At 41.9% G+C, this 21,378-nt stretch overlaps 1 protein-coding gene and 1 long non-coding RNA gene across 4 annotated transcripts in view; both read right to left on the bottom strand.

Annotated features, from left to right (window-relative positions):
• LOC121656050 (spectrin beta chain, non-erythrocytic 1) overlaps positions 1–21,378 on the bottom strand; it is a 180,194-nt gene that overhangs the window by 108,196 nt on the left and 50,620 nt on the right. For all 3 annotated transcript variants that reach the window (XM_042011042.1, XM_042011041.1, XM_042011040.1), the window contains one exon: positions 16,575–16,726. In XM_042011042.1, the coding sequence (XP_041866976.1) occupies positions 16,575–16,726 (152 nt within the window). The remainder of the gene's footprint in view (positions 1–16,574; positions 16,727–21,378) is intronic.
• LOC121656051 lies at positions 1,137–14,409 on the bottom strand. Its single transcript, XR_006013366.1, has 3 exons — positions 14,397–14,409; positions 6,313–6,323; positions 1,137–1,308 (listed from the first exon to the last, which is right to left on the bottom strand). It is a non-coding gene; the product is annotated as an uncharacterized LOC121656051 (long non-coding RNA).

Here is a 21,378-nt window from a genome sequence, read left to right as displayed (position 1 = left end):
AACAAAGTGCAAAGCAACGTGGACTTTGTCCGTTCACACAGTGAAATATCAGCTCCTCCATCCGTCATGATAAAATCATTATATTACCTCCATCAGCAGGGTGGAGAAGATTAAGGTCTCCAATATAATTTAATTTATTTATAGAGCACCTTAACACAACCCTCTTGATCAAAGTGCTGAACAATAAATCAAGTCATTTACAAAGCATGTTTCTCTGTAAACCTTAAAAGTCCTGGCAGAGTGTAGGGCTGAAGCAGGTCAGATAAATACGGTGGTGCTACACCATTAGAGGATGTAGAGGTGAAAGAAGAACTTGAAAATGGACTCTAGAACCAACAGGAAGCCGATGAAGTGAAGCCAGAACAGGTGAGATGGGCTCTGACTTACGGGTCAACAAGCGAGCAGCTGCATTCTGGACCATCAGCAGGCGCGAGAGCAGCTTGACTAACCCTACATACAGAGCGCTACAATAGTCCAGCCTCATGGTTACAAAAGCCTGAACGAGTCTCTCTAAATCCTTTCCTAACAAAACTAGCTTCATTCTTGCCAGCTGCCTCAAGTGGCAGAAACTAGACTGAACCCCTGTCCCAGAGCTGGGGGGCTGTGGTCATTCTTTAAGGCTTGAAATGGGTTTATATCAAACTTCAGCTCAACTAGGACCTCCAGGCTTCATTATTCTGGCCTCCTCCCATGATAAGACTAGCGATATCTCCACATTCAGAGAGAAGTTTGTCAGTTATTCAGACTTGATCACACATGAATTAAACTTTGGATAATTCACCAGTGAAGGAAGCTTCCAGCAAAAAGAAACACTTCCATTTATACACTGCTAATCAATGCTCTGATTAATTGATCATCAGTGTGAGCTCCTCAAAAAACGCAGAAGAAAAACATGATTCTAAGGAGGAAAGACATCAGCCATGATCTTAGAGAAGCAACTATTGCATCATTCATGGAGGGTTATCAGGTCATTTCCAGACGATCTGGAGTCCATCCTCCTGCAGAGAGAATGACATCCCTTCAGGTTCAGTCCAGATCCAGACCCCAGATCTTAGGGCAGGGCTTAGGCTGGCAAACAAACTACCAGACTTCTGGAACAAGGGCCTCTGGACAGACCAGAGTGGACATGTCTAGTCTCTGACAGCTGTTCAGAGATCTGGACCCAGCAGGATTCCTGTGTTAGTAAAATCAGGACTGGAACAGCTTGTGGGTGAATGGATCTAATCTGGTAACTGGACCATGTAGAACTCAGAATACAGCAGAGACCAGAGGAAACTTCAGAAAGCTGCTGGACTTCATATCAGATCTCTGTTAGTTCATGACTTCATCGTTTCTCAGGTTAGATTTTCTCTTCCTGACAGAAACGTGGTGAACAGAAGACACAAGTGCTGCAGTTCTTAATGAAACATTTTAGGTTTAGGAATAAATGTGGAACAAGAGGAAAGAGGGAGGAGAAGCTGCCTTATTTACAGATTCATTCCAGGGAAAAGTGATTTCATTTGCTGGTATTACTTCTTCTGAACATCTTAGTTTTATGTTAAGGCTGTTTCTAAAATCCTGTTTTAATCGTCTCCAGACGTCCAGGACTCTGAGCAGAATTTACTGAAGAATTTTCTGGATTATTGTGGTTATCTCGACTGATTTTAACCATTTTATCTGAACATCCACATGGATAACATGATGGATGGGAATGTGAAGGAAGTTTCTTCCATACTGGAGGTTTCCATGGCAACATGGAAAAGAACCGACCCACATTCCAGGCCATGTCCTGGACCTGGTTCAGCTGTCTGGAATGAATTCCACAATTTATGTTTGAAAATGAAATTTCCTTCTATTGTTCTGATCTTCTGAACTAAAACCAAACAACTTCTGCAGACTTTCTGGGAGTACTTTATGTTTTTGCTTTGTACATAATAATGTGTATAGCTCAATTAAATCCTTAAGTTTCATAAATCCTGACTTAAACGGTGTGTCGGTGAGCGGTCAGGGATCCGCTTCGCTCTTTTCTGTTAAATAAGGGCTTTATGTTATTAACACATGTACTGCCCCACACTTCCAAACAATAACCTAAATATGGCAGAACAAGTCAAATTTCATTATGTACTACAATCAAACATACTTTGTTCAAAACAGCAAAATTCTCTGACATCTTTGTTATAATATTGGCTACATGAGATTACGCCCAAAAGCCTAAACTCAAAGCCCCACTCCTACAGTCAAAGAAAAATTTCCATCCTTTTCTTTATTTGTAAAAACCATAAACTTAGTTTTGTTGAGGCTAATGATTACCTATTTTCATCAAACCATTTTTATAGTTGGACCATTTCATACTATTTCATTTATTATACTTTCTGAAGAATAACAGGTTAATGGCGGGAACTATCATACACAATTCATTGCGTTAAAATTTTGAATGCAAGCGCAACAGCCAACATTTTTGGATCTAGCAAAACCTTCTCAGTTCTTTGCGCTTTAATGCCGATCTAGAGAATCCAGTAATGTCTTCAGGTCATCGGCTGATGATCTCCTGCTCCTTGACCGGGACACCTGCCGGCCCGCTGCCTGCAGCGTACATTCCAAGTCCAGCTTACCGGCTGGGATCTCCATGTTCACGTAGTCCATCTGCTGCAGCTTGGGGGAAACGGGGGAAGACTTGATCCTTCTTTCCTGCAGGTGTTTTCTTGCTTTGCACTCCTTGAACACCCAGGTGCTAAAGTCTTGGTCATTTAATCAATCATCTGTTTTTGTCCAAGCGGTTTGAAGCACCTTTTTGCTCTGACTATAGTTTTGAAAATGTACTATTGTGGAGGCTCGTGCCCATTGTTTGGCCAAGCTGCCCGGTGTGCTGTTCAACTGCGATGAAATCACTTTGAGGTTGGATATTCCACAGATATTCAAACTGGAGCCATCAGCGTCCCTTTTAGGGACCATCAGCAAATGACCGACTTTCCACAAAACAATATCTTCAATAAATTGTCCATATGACTCAGTGTCTCCAAAGAAAAGCATAACTTATGTAAACACAAACAGTTTTTTTGTTTACAGGGTCCCAAATTTTTTGGATTGCTTCATATTTTAATGGAAATTTAATAATTTCATTTAAGAAAAAAAAACAACTTATTTTCTGACAGTCACTTCAAACCGCAGCTGAACTGAAGCCGATGATTATCCAAACAAGTCTTCCTGGACGCAAGTATATCAGGTCTGAACTTTCTTTGTTTTTTATTGTGCAAGACTTCACCGAAATAGATCACTGTAAAACAGATTTTTTCCCCTTTTCCTCTGATCTTATGTTCTTGTAGAAACAGTAAACAGCCTTGCTCTCATGAAAGCTACATTTCTTTTTCCAACAGTCTCAACTTCAAATGCTGGTACTTGAAAGCTAGAGGGCAGCATGGATTCTTTTCCAAAGGTCATAGTAGGGATCACTAGAGCCACATCTGGAACTGCTGAAATTAAGGACCAAGGCTGAATTTGGGGTAACACACATTTTGAAAACAATGTCGTTGGACCTCTGACACCCATATGAAGTTGTTGAAAAAATGTATAATATGGGAGCTTTAAAAACTCCTCATACAGTACATCAGTTTTCCTCTCCATGCATGGGTCAGATTTTCTTCTGTTTACTTTTATGACAACTTTGAAAACTTCTGGCCCTGTTTTGCCACTTTGCTCCTGCTGACCATCTGCCCCCCGTGGCAGATGATGGCGGTTCCACACCCACTTTTTTTTCTGCGTTGTGTACAAACAACACCTGGAGAACCATCAGATATCTCCAGAAGAGCTCAGTCCTAGGAACAGCTAAAATACTGGAGGCCCCTCAAGCTCCCAGGTACAAACTTAAGTACAACAGATGGGTTTTATTGTTTCAATGTCTTATACATTAAAACAGTGTTGGATGTGTGATGGACATATGTTCAAAAACTATATTATAATAATGAAATACAGTTTTCTAACAGGATTGACCAATTATTTGCACAAAGTTATTAATATAAATAATAATAAGCATTCAAAGAGGGCAGGAGGACTGTGTGTTCCTAGAAAATCACAGCTAGAAACTACTTAATAGGCTTCCAATAGTGATTAATGATTATTTTAATATGAAAAAATGATATAAAATATGACAAGAGCTGAACGAAATCAAGAAGACTTGCGTCTTCTTTGGATGGCCACCTGCTTCAATTCAGAACTGTTTTTAAGTGAGTGGGTCATATGGTTTAGAAACTATTGGAAAATAAGTGTTTTCTCTCAAAAGAAATGATTAAATCCATCGATCCATCCATGATCTGTACTGCTTTGTTCAATGAATCAAATGGAACAGCGGGAGCCTAACCCATCATTTAGCAGGTGAGAGGCGGGGACACCTGGACAGGTAACCAGTCCATCACAGGTTCAACACTGAGAGACAAACAACCACACACACACACACACACACACTCCTTGGAAGAATTTAGAGTGACCAGTTAACCTAACATCATGTCTTTGGACGGTGGGAGGAAGCCAAGTTTTTAGCCAAAACATTAAAACCATTAGACAAAATATTAATGCCACACAGTCACACAAGAAAACTAGTCTGTGTCTAAAACCTGGAAATAATTCTGATGTTATGTCACAGTTTAATGTGGTGGATTTAAAAATCCTCCAGGAAATAGTTTAGTATCTGAAACCAGCAACAGGAACTCTGGACATGATCCCATCCCACTTTTACAGCAGTTCTTACCTCAATAGAAACTGATCTCCTACTGATAGTTAACAGCTCGCTGGCATCAGGCTCTAAAGATGGCTGCCATTAAGCCCCTCCCCTAGACGTCTTTATAACGAACACCTCTAAATCGTCTCTGACCTCCTTTATAACCAGATTATTGAGAAAGTTGGATTTCACCAGTGTCATGACTTTTTTAACGAAAGTGGAAATCTGGATAAATTTCAGTCCGGCTTCAGACCTCATCACAGCCCTGAACCAGCTCTGGTCACAGTGGTAAAGGACTGGTTCTGGTTCTGTATTAGACATGGTTCTGGTCTAGTATCAATCCTGGTTCTAGTCTAGTATCAGTTCTGGTTCTGGTCCTGTATTAGTCCTGGTTCTGGTCTAGTATCAGTCCTGGTTCTGGTCAAGTATCAGTTATCGTTCTGGTCAAGTATCAGTCCTGGTTCTGGTCACAGTGGTAAAAGACTTGTTCTGGTCTAGTATCAGTTCTGGTTCTGGTCTAGTATCAGTCCTGGTTCTGGTCACTGTGTAGAGGACTGGTCTAGTAGGAGTGTTGATAGACTCAGACCTGACTTTCAGCAGCCACATCAAAGCTTCACTAAGAAGCTTTTTACCATCAACAGGATTAAAAGTTTAGTCTCCCAGTAAGACCAGGAGAAACTCCTCCATGATCCATCTCCAGTAGACTGAATTACTGTACTGGTCTTTAATAGGACTTCCCAGTAAGACCAGTAAACATCTGCTGCTGGAGTTTTTACCAGGACTGAGAGATCTGAACACACTACACCAGTTAAAACATCTTTATACTGGTTTCTGGTTTACACTGGTTTCCAGTTTATACTGGTTTCTAGTTTACACTGGTTTCCAGTTTATACTGGTTTCCAGTTTACACTGGTTTCCAGTTTATACTGGTTTCTAGTTTACACTGGTTTCCAGTCCCAGAATAGATTTTAAACCCTTCTGATGGTTTACATCCCAGAACGGTTCAGGTCCAGAATCCATCTGCTATATTCAGAGAATATAAACATGGCCTGAGACTCTAGTCACCTAGTCCAGACCAGGATCCAGACCAGAGTCTAGATCAGAGTCAAGACCAGGGTCCAGACTGGAGTCCAGACCAGAGTTCAGACCAGGGTCCAGACCAGAGTCTAGATCAGAGTCAAGACCAGGGTCCAGACCAGATTCCAGACCAGGGCCCAGAGTAAACCTGGAGCAGCAGGTAGGTGTTCTGCTGCAATGGAGAAGAAAGTTTAATGCAGATGAAACATTTTGTTCTCGTCGTCTCTGCAGGAATCTGCCGCTGACTTTAACTGATCTGCTTTTCATCATTTATGCAGTTTCTGGTGTTTTTGGGGTTCTTGCCATTTGTTGCTGCTTTTACTGCTTCTGAAAGTTTCTTTGCTCCATCGGTGGTGCTGTTAGTGTTTTATGTAAAGCCCTTTGAATTCTCCTGAACATGAAATGTAGAAATAAACTGCCTTGTCTTGTCTAAACACCTCACAGCACGGTGGTGGAGGGATGATGATCTGGACACCTTGCAGTTATTGAGTGGACCATGAACTCTTCTGGATGTCAAAGTATTCTAGAGTCAGATGTGAGTCCACCTGTCCAACAGCTAAAGCTTGGCTCGAACTATATGCAGCAGGACAATGATCCCAACCACAGCAGGAGCTCTACACCAGAACCAAGGTGAACACCTAGTCCAGTCAGAGTCCAGACCTGATCCTGACAACATCCGTTCTCCACTTCACCCCCTCCACCACACTTCTGCCCCTTCACAATAATGGCATTTGCATGTGACTACATAACAAATACATTAGTATGTATCAACCAATAACAGTAACTGTATTTTAAACTTAAGATCACTTTCAGTTTTCTTTAACATATTTATCTTTAAGAATAAACCCTCATCTCTAAGCACCAAGACAAAATGAACAAAAATTAAACAACTTGGTGTCCAAAAGAAACACATTTACCCGAATGTGACCTGTACTTAACGCTTCAAGTTTCCATTGTCCTTCTCTCAATGCCTTAAATAACTTGAACGTAGATGCCCTCTTTTTGGGGAGGCAGCCTGCAAGTTGTTCTTTGGTGTTGTGCCACTACACTTGCTCAACTTCCTGTGTCTGAATAAGTTCCTTGATGTTCCTTGAGTCTTTTTCAGTGACTGACTTTGTAGATTTCAGGGCATCAGCAAGAGAATGGCCGTCTGTGACACGGCCAGCACTGCCAGTTGTTGGTTGAGAAAACAGCGTTGCCAGAAAAAGTACATTGTCTATTCCATCCAGCATTGCCAATGTTTCTCCAGCTCCTCACAATCCTCTTTACTCTCTTTGATTTCCAATGTTCTCCCATAAGGAAAATCAGGTGTCCTCCTTGAGTGCCTCTGTCTGAAAGATGACCGAACGAGGCATCACTGAACACCATCAACCTAAGCGCAGTGTCTTTGCCTAAATGTTCAAAGTTCAGGACCACCTTCCTGGACTCAGTTTGCACACTGTTGTGTTTCTTTCATGGATTGTGTGCACAGCTGCATTTTTAACCCTTGAGGCCAAAACGCTCACATCAAACATCTGGTCGGCTCTGCCTTGCGACCCAAAGAATCTGTCCAACCTTGGACCTGAGTAGATCCTGCTCCTCTGCAGACAGAGGGGAGTCTTGCTGTAAGTATCCATGTGCATGGGCTGCAGATGTTGGATGTAGTTTTCCTGGTGTATCTCAACTTTTCTGTGAAGAGACACAACATCTATTTCCACAGAGCAGAAGTTGTCATGCTCCTCACGTTCAACTTGAAAAGCAGATCTCAGTTCAGGTATTACAGTTGTGGAGAAACCCCTCATATGAAGTCATCCACATGGCAGGTGAGAACCCCAGTTGGCTCTGCTATATCTCTGACATGCTTCACACTCATTAACAGTTCTTTGTAGGATGATGCCACATTCTTTATCTTTGCTGCCTGAGCTGATTAGGGGTCTCTGAAGTCTTTGGACAGAGAAATGACCAAACTGTCGATGAAGCTTCATCAGGATCTTGAGTTTCTCTGCAGTGGTCTTTTTTTCTGGGATTGTCAGTACTACCTGACTCTGCATTTCCTCATTATTTTACTCTTGTTGACCAAGACCTTTTCATTATCCAAAATGTCCCGGCCTTCATTGTCCATAATGTTGACACAGTAATGACCAGAGCTTGTAAAGCCAAGGTTTACAGGGTGGCTGAACATCACAGCACGGCCATTTTCCATGTCCAGCACAGTTCCTGCTCTTCTCATTGATACCTGGCTCAGAAGCAGTGGAATCTTGGCTGGGACAACTTCTGATTCAATAACACTTCATCTGTCCAATTCAGGCAGGAACTTTAGTCTTTTGGTGGAGTTCACCAAATTTCCATCTCCAAATCTAAAGGGTCTGCCACTGTGCATTTCTGACTTCCTCAGATTGTTCACTTCATTTTGACTTGGCTTGCTAAAGTAGCCTTCTGGCCATTCTTGTCCACAACCTGAACGGGTGCATGCAGTGTCAATTATTGCAGAGCCAAAACACTCTGTCATAAAGATCCGTGGGGACAATCCTTGGCCCAGTGGAATGTGCTCTGACAAATGGCACATTCTGATCTACGACCATACCTGTCCAGAGTGTTAATGCCAGGCAGGGGTGTCTTTTGTCTGTCATTTTGGGACCATGGTTTGACCATCTGTTTCTTCTGTTCAGCAATATAAGCAGTATCCTGGTTAATTCCTAGCATTGAACCAGAACCTTTTCCTCTAAAAATCCTTTTCAGTGCTGACTTCATTGTGGCAAATATTAAATCTGCACATGCTGTCAGTGCTAGCTATCGGTCTTTCTCATCCAAACACGCTGTGTCAAGCAGCTTAAATGCTAATACTGCATCTGGAAGTTCCATCTTGTATTTAAGCATTTGCACATACCGTTGCTCAAAATCAGTTATATAGTCTGTCATGGATACGTTACTGTGTCTCGTAATTTGATCAAAGCTCAAGTAAGTCTTGCAAGCCTCCAACACCAAGAAAGAGACTGATGTCATCCAGAAAACCAGGACTGTAGCTTCCTGCGGCTGGAGGAGCTTCTAGAAGCTGATCCTGGAGGGGAAACAGTCATTTGGTTCTGACTTTTCGTTTCTGTTCAGTAAATAATGAGTGAGTCTGATCTGTCGGGATGAACTTCTGAGGTTGGAGCTTCTGAATTTTAAGACCAAGAGACTCATTTATTAAACTGTACGTAACAAAGTGAACTACAGGCGGCGTCTGCAGCGCACTTCAACTTCCAGATTTATGAAAGCATGCACATGCACGTCCTACGCCTGTTTCTGTTTATGAATCAGAATCAACTCGAAAGTAGGCACACGTGAGGGAGCGCCTTGCCCCGCCCACATGGTGGCTATAAAAGGTCAGGTCAATGACTATAATAAATATTCATCACATCTTTTCCATGATGGCTCAGGAGGGAAAAGAGGGAGGAAGCGGAATTTTACTGCGTGTGAGACAGAGATCCTGATGGACCACGTTGAAAAAAGCAAAAAGGTTTTATCTGCAGGGCCGTGTCCTCACAGAGGAAATCCTGCAGGTGCAGAGGGACGCAATCGATGCCATTACCGATGTAGCCAAGGACAAATAACATAGGCACACTGAATAAACTTGTGTATAAATAAGAATATCATCTACCTGCCTTGTGTGTTTTCATAAGCGCTGCACTACTACTTGGCGCTGGCGTACAGCGGCAGGTGGCTCAAACAGGAGGGGATCGGGTTCGGGGTTGTGGAAGAAATGTAACTTTTTATGCTCTATATATTATAATCATACCTATAATTACTTCCTTTATTATATACATTTATTCTTTCATTTACTAATTGTATTCACACTGACAGTTCCTATATTACACTTATTCATTGTGCATTGTGTTCTGTTCTGTTTTAAGTTCACTGAAAGGACAAAGTGACCGCCAATCTTCTCAGAACTCTGATAGTGGGTGCAGGCTGGTACAGACACATCTGGGAAATAGCTTAACTCTTTAAAGATAACAGGTTGGTTACGACACCCAACTCCAGATTCTGAGGAAGGGAGGTTCCACTCTGTCCTGGTCTTATTTGTTCAGGATGAGCTTCAATGATAAACAGAAAGGTATAAAACTTTTCTCTGACTTTGGTCCAGCAGAGTCTCTCCTGACTTCACACGAGTCAGGACAACCACTGTCATTACTTGCAAGTAATTGTCTGTGTTAATTTTTCCTTTAATAAATTTTGTCTTACTTTTACTCATTCCAGACTTTTGGTAATTTTTCTACGACAAAGTCATGGGCAACAACAGGCTGTGGTGGTAGTGGCAGGTTTGCCCTTAGAGCCATGTTGTGTAGCACAGCACATGCCCTGACAATTTTTGCACACCTTTGCCGGCGTGTAAAATAGCCTTCCTCCCGTGGCATCAAGGCATTGCCACCTGCCCTCCAGGAGGCCTAAGGCCAGCCCACAGCACATGTGGCTGTGGCGCATGTTGTAGTTCTGCTCCTCTGCACTCTGCAGGTTTGGGAATGGAGTGAACAGCCACCTTTTGAGGGGATATCCACTGTCACCTGCAATGTTGGACGACGACTTTGGTACTGCAGTAGTGTGTAAAAGCACCTTGTCACATGAATAAGCCTTACGTAGAAGCCAGCCATCCTGCACTGCCCCAGTGCCCACACAGCTGTCTCTCAGAATGAAAGTCATGGGTAGACCCAGGCCAACGAGCCACTACGTTAGTGAGCAACATGGTTGCGTCACATATGATCTGGATGTTTACTAAATGAAAATGCTTTTGGTTAACGAAGGCAAATTCATTCTCACTTGGTGCCTTTATTGCAACATGCGTGCAGTCAATAGCGACGGATACGTTGGGGTAACCGTCATTGCTGCAAATTGCATTTTTATATATGCCTGTTCATCCACTGTGTAAGAAAATCGTATGTTCTGTTGTGACAAACCAGTGATGCCATCTAACACGTCTGGCATAACACAGCTGAAGGCTGGCGATGATATCCCAGACCTGTCTGCCAGTTCCCTCTGGAAGGTGCTGGTTGCCAGAAACCCAATGTTGACATCACTTGCAGAGGGACTGGCATGGCGTGGGTCCTCCTGGTGCGCCTCTGCAATGCCAGGCCCAAAGCATCACAGAGGTCTAACAGCACAGTGCGGGGAAGTCTGAACCGGCTCATTAGCCAGTCGTCATCGAGTGGCAGTAAGTCTAGCTGGTCTCTGAACTGTCGCTCACGCCTCAGTCCTCCACACCCCACATACTCCAGCAGTGCCAGATAAGCCATTGAGCATCTTCACGCTGTCCCTTTTATATCAAGCCATCAGTTACACACGTAGACAAAATTGTTGGTACCCCTAGAAAAGACTGAAAATAATGTGACCAAAGGGACGTGTTAATTCAAGGTGTGTCCACTAATTAGCATCACAGGTGTCTACAAGCTTGTAACCAGTCAGTGGGTCTATATATAGGCTACAGGTAGTCACTGTGCTGTTTGGTGACATGGTGTGTACCACACTCAACATGGACCACAGAAAGCAAAGGAAAGAGTTGTCTCAGGAGATTAGAAAGAAAATTATAGACCAGCATGGTAAAAGTAAAGGCTATATGACCATCTCCAAGCAGCTTGATGTTCCTGTGGCTACAGCTGCACATATTATTCAGAAATGTAAGATCCATGGGACTGTAGCCAACCTCCCTGGACGTGGCCGCAGGAGGAAAACTGATGACAAATCAAAGAGACGGATAATACGAACGGTAACAAAAGAGCCCAGAAAAACTTCTAAAGAGATTAAAGGTGAACTTCAAGCTGAAGGAACATCAGTGTCAGATCGCAGCATCCGTCCTTGTTTGAGTCAAAGTGGACTTAATGGGAGACGACCAAGGAGGAACCATTGTTAAAAACAAACCATAAAAAAGCCAAACTACATGTTAACAAGCCACAAAGCTTCTGGGAGAATGTCCTATGGACAGATGAGACAAAGATGGAACTTTTTACCAAGACACATCAGCTCTATGTTTCCAGACAGAGAAATGAAGCATATGAAGAAAAGAACACCGTCCCTACTGTGGAACATGGAGGAGGTTCTGTTATGTTCTGGGCTGCTTTGCTGCATCTGGTACAGGGTGTCTGGAATCTGTGCAGGTACAATGAAATCTCAAGACTGTCAAGGATTCTAGAGAGAAATGTGCTGGCCAGTGTCAGAAAGCTTGGTCTCAGTCGCAGGTCATGGGTCTTACAACAGGACAAAGACCCAAAACACAGCTAAAAACACCAAGAATGGCTAAGAGGAAAACATGGACTATTCTAAAGTGGCTTCTATGAGCCCTGAACTAAATCCTATTGAGCATCTTTGGAAGGAGCTGAAATATGGCATCTGGAAAAGGCTCCCTTGAAACCTGAGACAACTGGAGCAGTTTGCTTATGAGGAGTGGATCAAAATACCTGCTGAGAGGTGCAGAAGTCTCATTAACAGTTACAGGAATCGTTGGATTGCAGTGGTTGCCTCAAAAGGTTGTTCAACAAAATATTAAGTTAAGGGTACCATCATTTTTGTCCAGGTCTGTTTCATGAGTTTATTTTTAAATAATTCTGTTGAAACATGGTTGAAAAGCAACGTCTGACTTTCATTGGTTAAATTTCAAAGAATCTTTATTTATTATTATTTTTGTCAGATTCAAGTTATTTCTGTGACCATTGTGAGTTTTTCTTTTATTAACCAAAGGGTACCAACAATTTTATCCACAGATGTATTTCCCTCAGCAGCTACAGGTGGGGAAATACCCTGATTGTAGCCTAACTGACAAGCATTATTGCCCCACTGCCATGTGATTGTAATTGTAATTGTCCTTATTTAAGTAGAGCTTAAATGGTATAGTACATTTCAGCAGCTGGATGCCCACCTTATTATTTAGCAGCATCAATGGAGTTCATAATTATATGTAAGTATTGTTCCACAACGGCTTAACATCATCTAATGGCAGGTAGTTTCACATACATATCCGTTTCTGTTGTAAAGCCTGATTCCGTAGCTTTTTGGTTTCTGTGTGTGTGGAAGCACATGTACTCCCAGGAGAATTAATATGGAATGTGCGTCTATTCATTTCTGCAAACAGCTTTAATATCTAACATGTGGTGTGAAAGGTAATAGTGGATTGTGCAGAAATATCTCCCATTTCACACCATTTCCTTGATTTATTCTGGACCATTGGTGTCGCAGTTATTCCGTTTTCCTGATTTTGTGCGTACGCCATGGTCAGAGTTGCGTGGAGGTAGGAACATTTTTCCGTCACGTTTGGTTTTTATAAATCCCAGAAGGTGACTATACTTGGCGTACGCCGGTTTTTGTTCCTACGCCAGCTTTAGAAATGAGGCCTCAAGGTGAGGACCAGGTGAATTTTTTTTTTCTTTGTTTCCTGAAATGTAAAACCTTTAAAAAGAGGCATATTCCACCACAAAACACTGACCTGCACTTCCTATCATTTTCATCCTCTTCGTAATGAATTTGAAATGTTGTCTAAAAGATTTCAACACAACAGGAAAACGATTGTGTTGTCTGAGACAGAAACAGCCAGGCTGGCAGATTCTTCTGATGCCTCTGGAGGCATTTTGGCTTCATGTCAACCCTTAAAGTTTCTCAATGACTCCTTTCACAACTCTGACACGTTATTCCCCTCTCAGTCCCGATTTACACTTCCATTTTTCCCAAACTTTCTTTTTACTGCCATTTTCATTTCTTTACTTCCTGCTATGCGAGCATCTGAAAAGCTGTGCGTTGGCTGAACGAAGGCTGGAACGGAGTCCAGCCTGAGAGACGGCTTTTCTCTGTGTGTGTTTGACAGGCTGAGAAAAGCCCGGATGACAGCAGAGAGGAGGGTTCAGGGTCCAAGTGGCTGGACAGACGGGCCAGAGGAGGAAGAGGAGGGGGGGAGGAGAAGAAGAAGAAAGGTTGGCTGTCAGTGCCGGAAGTCACAAGGCAAAGGGGGGTGGCTGACCAACTTTAAAGCCAGATTAAATGTCTCTGCGCGTGATGAGAATACAGACAGGGATGTATCCCTGTCGCTATGGCGACGACAGACATCACAAAGTACACAGTCCAACAAAGAGGTTGAATGTGAAGTCATGGGGTGTGAAGTTGGTTTTATTAAACCTTTTATTCCTTGTGATATGGATGTCTCAGAGGCAGTTTTCAGACTGAGAGACAGACTGGAACTAGATTTAAACCACCTTGTAATGAAGACTCACAGAGATCTTTTTCCACAGTAATGGTGCCCAATAATCCAGGACTGAGTCTGGTCCTGGATCAACATCCAACATGACTTTATTGTTCTCTTGGGGAAATCTGTCTTGGACTCAAATGGCTGCACTTCACAATAGGGTTGGGTGATATGTCGGATATACACAATGTATCCCGAAAAGTTTTACATGTGATAAATAAAATGTCTATATCACGGACATCAAGTACAAACTGACAGAGCGGCGTTATAAAGCGTCTACATATGATTTTCTTCATAGGCTAGCTTCTCTCAGTCACAGCAGACAGCTCACTCCCATCCAGAAAACTCTAATGCACACATGCACGCTGTTGCTTCAGGGGAGGCAGGGAGAGGGCATGAAGTTAGCTAGCTAGCTTAGCATCATTAAGAGTTGGAAGCTGAATGCAAGACGTCACTGGTAGTTCAACTCAGCAACCACGGCAATGAGGAGACGGTGGTTCAGCTCCTCGCGTCCTGATGGACATGAAGTTCTTAGTTCATCAGAGCAGAAAACTTCTCCACCTGCTCCTATTTAATAAAATCTGATTTTATTAAACCAGATGCTTCTAGCTGATCTTCAGGTGGTTGATGTGACTATTCCTAAGGTGCCCTCTCTCTGCAGGTGGGAGTGCAGCTCACCTGTGTGTGTGCAGGTGGCAGGTAGAGACATGATGCGACGTAATTACATGTTAACATGAGAATAAGATGGATAAAACCAGGCTGCTTAGTTTTTCTAATGAAAGGAATAAACATAAACCTGGTCTAGAGGAACGGGAACCCTGGATTACGGCTGCTGAGAGCTGGTGCAAAATTTAAATAACCTAAATAATAAAGTAAGATTATGTTTTAATGTAAAATAATTGAATGAAAAATTATATCAGATATTAATAAAGTAATTATAGAAAATAAAATAAACTGGATCTTTTCAGGATGGTAGGGGTTGATGTTGGGGGGGTTGGGGCGACCCTCTAATATAATAGTCGGGAAAACTGGTTTTATTAAGTTTCTGAAAGCAGGTTCCCGGTTCGGAATAAAATGTTTGTAGAAAGAGAAAAATCAAATATCTCTTGACTTTGGTGTTCCACAGGGATCTGTTCTGGGTTCTTTATTGTTTATTTTATATTTGCTGCCTCTGCAGCACATTATAGGTTCTTTTAAAGATATTTATTATCATTGTTATGCTGATGATATTCAGCTTTTTATTTCTTTTAAACCTCAGGATGTTTTTAAGATTCAGATCTTGCTTGGGTGTTTGGATGCTGTCAGGAGCTGGATGAATGATAACTTTCTTCCACTTAATGATGTAAAAACTGAGGTCCTTGTTTGTGCCCCTGACAGATTTTTCTCTAAGATAGCTGAGAGTCTCGGCCCACTTGTCTCATGTATTAAGCCCTCGGTTAGGAACCTTGGTGTAACTCTTGACCCTGCAACGTCTTTAGATGCTCATATAAAATCCCTTGTTCACTCTTGTTTTTATCATCTCAAAAATGTTGCCAAGCTAAGTCCAGTTATATCACCATCTAAGATGCTTCCCATTTATTAGAGTGCATTTTAAAATTCTGGTTTTAACTTATCGTCATGACCAAACACCTAAATATATCAAAGACCTTCTACAGCACTACATGCCCAGCAGGTCCCTGAGATCAAGTGATGAAGGTCTGCTGGTTGTTAAGCCAACACGGCTGAAAACTAAAGGTGACAGAGCCTTGGCTCCTTCCCTCTGGAACTCCTTCTTCTCAGCCTGAGATCCGTGGACTCCATGATCTCTTTTAAAAAGCAGCTAAAAACGCATCTTTTAAATTTGCTTTTACTTTGTTTTATTTGTTTTTATGTTCTCTGTGTTATTTTGTGTTCTGTTTTATTGTTAAGCACTTTGTGATTTTTATCCTGAAAGTTGAGCATCAAACATTAAGCATCGTCCATATCGCACATATCCCACCATCTGACCTAACTCTGATCTAACTCTGATCTAAAGTCTGATGGAAGAAGTAACAGCCGGGACATGAGCACCTCCTATCGTCATGGAGGACAGTAGGAGGTGTTCCATCCATCAGGTGTCTTGAGGTTTTATCTCTCTGAAGATTTATTACCGCAGTTTTTTGGTCAACAGCATTTCCTCTTCATATTTTCTCCTCAAGTTCCATCCAGTTTTTACATTTTTGGGTTATTTTCTGTGTTTTATGGGAAACCTCAGTGCTGCTACTTCAAACTAACAACTGGTTTTAAATCCATTTTGAGTACTTCACACTCTAGTTGTTATTCTGTACTCAGTTTGTGGTTCACAGATCTATATTTCTAATCCCAGACTAATAGTTCCAGATAAATGCCTAAACTTGGTCTAAACCTTGTCTGGGAAACTGAACTGTGTGAAAGATGTTTTACTCCTTGTGCTGCTAGAGTCATTCAAACTTCTGCCATTTTCAGATGTAGAAAAAGTTAGCATCATTCAGCTGTTGTCACGGCAACACGGCTGAATGTGCTGAATGGAGTCAGACATCTGAAGGCAGTTAAACAGTTTCAGTTATGATTCTGCTCAGCTGGCTTGCTCCCTCTGCCTCTCTATCTTAAATTAAAGGTGAAGTGACCCACCAGCCTCTCTCCAGACAAGACCTCCAGCAGCTTGATGAGCATGCGTCCATCCCTCAGGTCCATGTAGAGGTCTGTGATTCGACAGGAAACCCTGGACAGGTGGGAGTTCACCCACTTAGTGAAGGTCTTCTTCTGCACCGCCTCACGCTCATCTGGACCAAAGACAGAGAGACACAAACGATGAATGGAAAAGGAAAATGTGACAAAAACCACATCCTCACATTAGGCAACATCTTACCAATCTTAAATTAAATTTTAAGATCTTAAGACGCACGCTATAACCAATTATACACATGTCCAAACCAGTCACATGAATGTCCAAACCACTCACGCACAACCAAACCAGTCACATGCATACCCAAACAGTCACACGCACGCCTAAACCAGACACAAGCACGCTCAAACCAGTCATATGCACACCCAAATCAGTCACACGCACATCTAACCAGTCACACGCACGCCCAAACAGTCACACGCACACCCAAACCAGTCACACGCACGCTCAAACCAGTCACACACACCCAAATCAGTCACACACACGCCCAAACCAGTCACACACACGCCCAAACCAGTCACACACACGCCCAAACCAGTCACACGCATGCCCAAACCAGTCACATGCATGTCCAAACCATTCAGGCATGCCCAAACCAGTCACATGCATGCCCAAATCAGTCAAACGCATGCCCAAACCAGTCACACACACGGCTAATCCAGTCACACACATCAAACCAGTCACGCACGCCCAAACCAGTCACACGCATGCTCAAACCAGTCACACACATCAAATCAGTCACGTGCACACCAAAACCAGTCATACGCATGTCCAAACCAGTCACATGCATGTCCAAACCATTCATGCATGCTCAAACCAGTCATATGCACGCCCAAACCAGTCACGTGCACGCCAAAACCAGTCATACGCATGTCCAAACCAGTCATATGCATGTCCAAACCACTCAGGCATGCTCAAACCAGTCATATGCACGCCCAAACCAGTCACACGCACGCCCAGTCACACGCACACCCAAACCGGTCATACGCACATCTAACCAGTCACACACATCAAATCAGTCACACGCATGTCCAAACCAGTCACACGCACGCCCAAACCAGTCACACGCATGCCCAAACCAGTCATGCGCACACCCAAACCAGGCACATGCATGTCCAAACCACTCAGGCACGCTCAAACCAGTCACAGGCACATCCAAACCAGTCACACGCACACCCAAACCTGGCACATACATGTCCAAACCAGTCACACGCACGCCCCCCCCAGACAGATTCTTGCTTCAGGTTTACTGGTGCAGCAGTGAAAACAGGTTCGACCTGCAGAAGGTGAAGCCAAACACAGTGAGGCACAAGTCAATGTCCGCGAGTTCAGGTTCATTTTCTGCTGGGTCCAAAAGAATCTTCTGAGTGTGTTTCACAAGGGCCACAGAGGACATTGATTTATTGATAGGGGGGATATATGCAAGTCGATTACTCCCCACCCTTACATTTAGAAGACGACCTTAACTTGAGCCCAAGGAAACACAGAAACCACACTTGGCTGTAGTCTTGTCTCTACTGGTACAAAAAACAAAGGAAATCAATACTTTTGCCAAGAGAAACATACACAAACAAAAAACCCTTAATGGAGAGGAATGTGCAGCCTGAACATCATGTGAGTTTCATCATCGCTCCACCATTGCGGGAATGCGTCATGCTCATAAATAACAATAAGTGGAAGTCAGCTGTGATACGGCAGGTTAGAGACAATATCATGAAGTTTGAACAGAAACTAAATCTAGTCCAACAATAAAAACATAGAATATGAAGAAACAACAAGAGTTGAACTTAAGGATGGAGAAAAGAAAAGAAGAGAAAATAGCAAACCAGATAACAGGAAAAGAAGGTTAAAAAAGGAAACAGAAACAAAGAAAAAGGGTGGAAAGGGCAACTACAGCAGCGTGGAGAAATTTAAAAACAAGAAAGAATAAAGGGAAACAGAGCAAAAGAGAACTGTTGTTAACATGAGACTGTTTCTGATTCAAACCTACTCCACCAATCAGATTCCTTTATTCATCAGCTGCTTAAAGATGCAACCAGACAGACATAAGTCAGGGCAGAAAAACCCACAGGAGTAATGTTCGATTAAATTACACTCTCCCATATCTGCAGCTCTAACCCGGTTCTTGGCCCTTCCCAGTAGATCACATGACATCAACCACACGCACACACACGGATCAGATTTCCTTATCAAAATACACAGTTGTAACTTTGCAGGTCCAGGATTCCAGCATTCCTGAACTTCCTCCAGAGGAGCAGGAAGGCTGTCAGAGCTGCTGAAGTCTGCAGAAGTAAAAATCTTCCTGACGTTCATGCCGAGGGAAAACTTGTGTCTTCGAAACATTTTACAAACCTCTGTCCAGCACTCAGGGAATTTTTCACGTAAACGTCTCCTAAAATCTGTTCAAAGATTTCTTCATTCCTGATGAACGGAGAATGAAAACATAAAAGTTTTCCAGTTGCTCATTCCCATGCAGATTGACTGTAGGCGGCTTTGTCCAGACACCAGTAGAAGAAAACTTTGTTCACAATTCGTTTCCAAGTAAAGATGCAGGTGTTGGAATTTTCTGCCTTCCACTCTGCATTTGGTGGAACTTTCTTTTGGGAGTCTGTATCAGACCTTTGAGACATGGCTAAGCTAACTTTGAACGTTAGTCTGCCCCCGAGCAGGCTAGTTCTGGTGCATCAGTTACCATGGTTACTCATTCACATAAGCCACATTGATGGAACGGAACTCTGGCTTAAATGGGCCAAACTTATCAAGATAAGCCACGGAATACCCCCTTGATCATAAAAAACACAATAGAGTCCACATCAATTAAAGCACACAACTCCCATTCAAAGAAAACACAATAGAGTCCACATCGATAAAAACACTAGACTCCACATCAATGAAAACACAATAGAGTCCACATTGATAAAAACACTAGACTCCACATCAATGAAAACACAAAAGTCCACATCAATAACAACATTAGACTCCCATTCAATAAAAACACCAGAGTCCATATCAATAACACTGGATTCCACCTCAATGACAACGCAACAGTCTACATCAATAAAAACACTAGACTTCCCATAAATAAAAAACACTACAGTCCACATCAATAAAAACACAATAGAGTCCACATCAATAAAACACTAGACTCCACATCAATGAAAACACAATAGTCCACATCAATAATAACACAATAGAGTCCACATCAATGAAAACACAATAGTCCACATCAATAATAACACTAGACTCCACATCAATGAAAGCACAATAGTCCACATCAATAACAACACTAGACTCCCATTCAATAAAAACACCAGAGTCCATATCAATAACAACACTGGACTCCACCTCAATGACAACGCAACAGTCTACATCAATGAAAACACTAGACTTCACATAAATAAAAAACACTACAGTCCACATCAATAAAAACACAATAGAGTCCACATCAATAAAACACTAGACTCCACATCAATGAAAACACAATAGTCCACATCAATAATAACACTGACTCCACATCAATGAAAACACAATAGTCCACATCAATAATAACACTAGACTCCACATCAATGAAAGCACAATAGTCCACATAGAAAACAACACTAGACTCCACATCAATGAAAGCACAATAGTCCACATGAATAACAACACTAGACTCCCATTCAATAAAAACACCAGAGTCCATATCAATAACAACACTGGACTCCACCTCAATGACAATGCAACAGTCTACATCAATGAAAACACTAGACTTCACATAAATAAAAAACACTACAGTCGACATCAATAAAAACACAATAGAGTCCACATCAATAAAACACTAGACTCCACATCAATGAAAACACAATAGTCCACATCAATAATAACACTAGACTCCACATCAATGAAAGCACAATAGTCCACATCAATAACAACACTAGACTTCACATAAATAAAAAACACTACAGTCCACATCAATAAAAACACAATAGAGTCCACATCAATAAAACACTAGACTCCACATCAATGAAAACACAATAGTCCACATCAATAATAACACAATAGAGTCCACATCAATAAAAGCACTAGACTCCGCAACAATGAAAACACAATAGTCCACATCAATAAAAACACTAAGAGTCCAACTAAAAAATAACTACAGTCCAGATCATAAAAACACTCGAGTTCACGTCAATAAAAACACTACAGTCCACATCAATAAAAACACAATAGAGTCCACATCAATAAAACACTAGACTCCACATCAATGAAAACACAATAGTCCACATCAATAATAACACTGACTCCACATCAATGAAAACACAATAGTCCACATCAATAATAACACTAGACTCCACATCAATGAAAGCACAATAGTCCACATCAATAACAACACTAGACTCCCATTCAATAAAAACACCAGAGTCTACATCAATAAAAACACTAGACTTCACATAAATAAAAAACACTACAGTCCACATCAATAAAAACACAATAGAGTCCACATCAATAAAACACTAGACTCCACATCAATGAAAACACAATAGTCCACATCAATAATAACACAATAGAGTCCACATCAATAAAAGCACTAGACTCCGCATCAATGAAAACACAATAGTCCACATCAATAAAAATAATACAGTCAACACCAATGAAAACAAAATAGAGTTCACATCAATAAAAGCACTTGACTCCACATCAATTAAAACACAATAGAGCCCACATCAATAAAAACACTAAGAGTCCAACTAAAAAATAACTACAGTCCAG

This window comes from Melanotaenia boesemani, chromosome 16 (genome assembly GCF_017639745.1).
Source record: "Melanotaenia boesemani isolate fMelBoe1 chromosome 16, fMelBoe1.pri, whole genome shotgun sequence".
Lineage (NCBI taxonomy): Eukaryota > Metazoa > Chordata > Actinopteri > Atheriniformes > Melanotaeniidae > Melanotaenia > Melanotaenia boesemani.
This window is presented reverse-complemented; position numbering and strand designations above follow the sequence as displayed.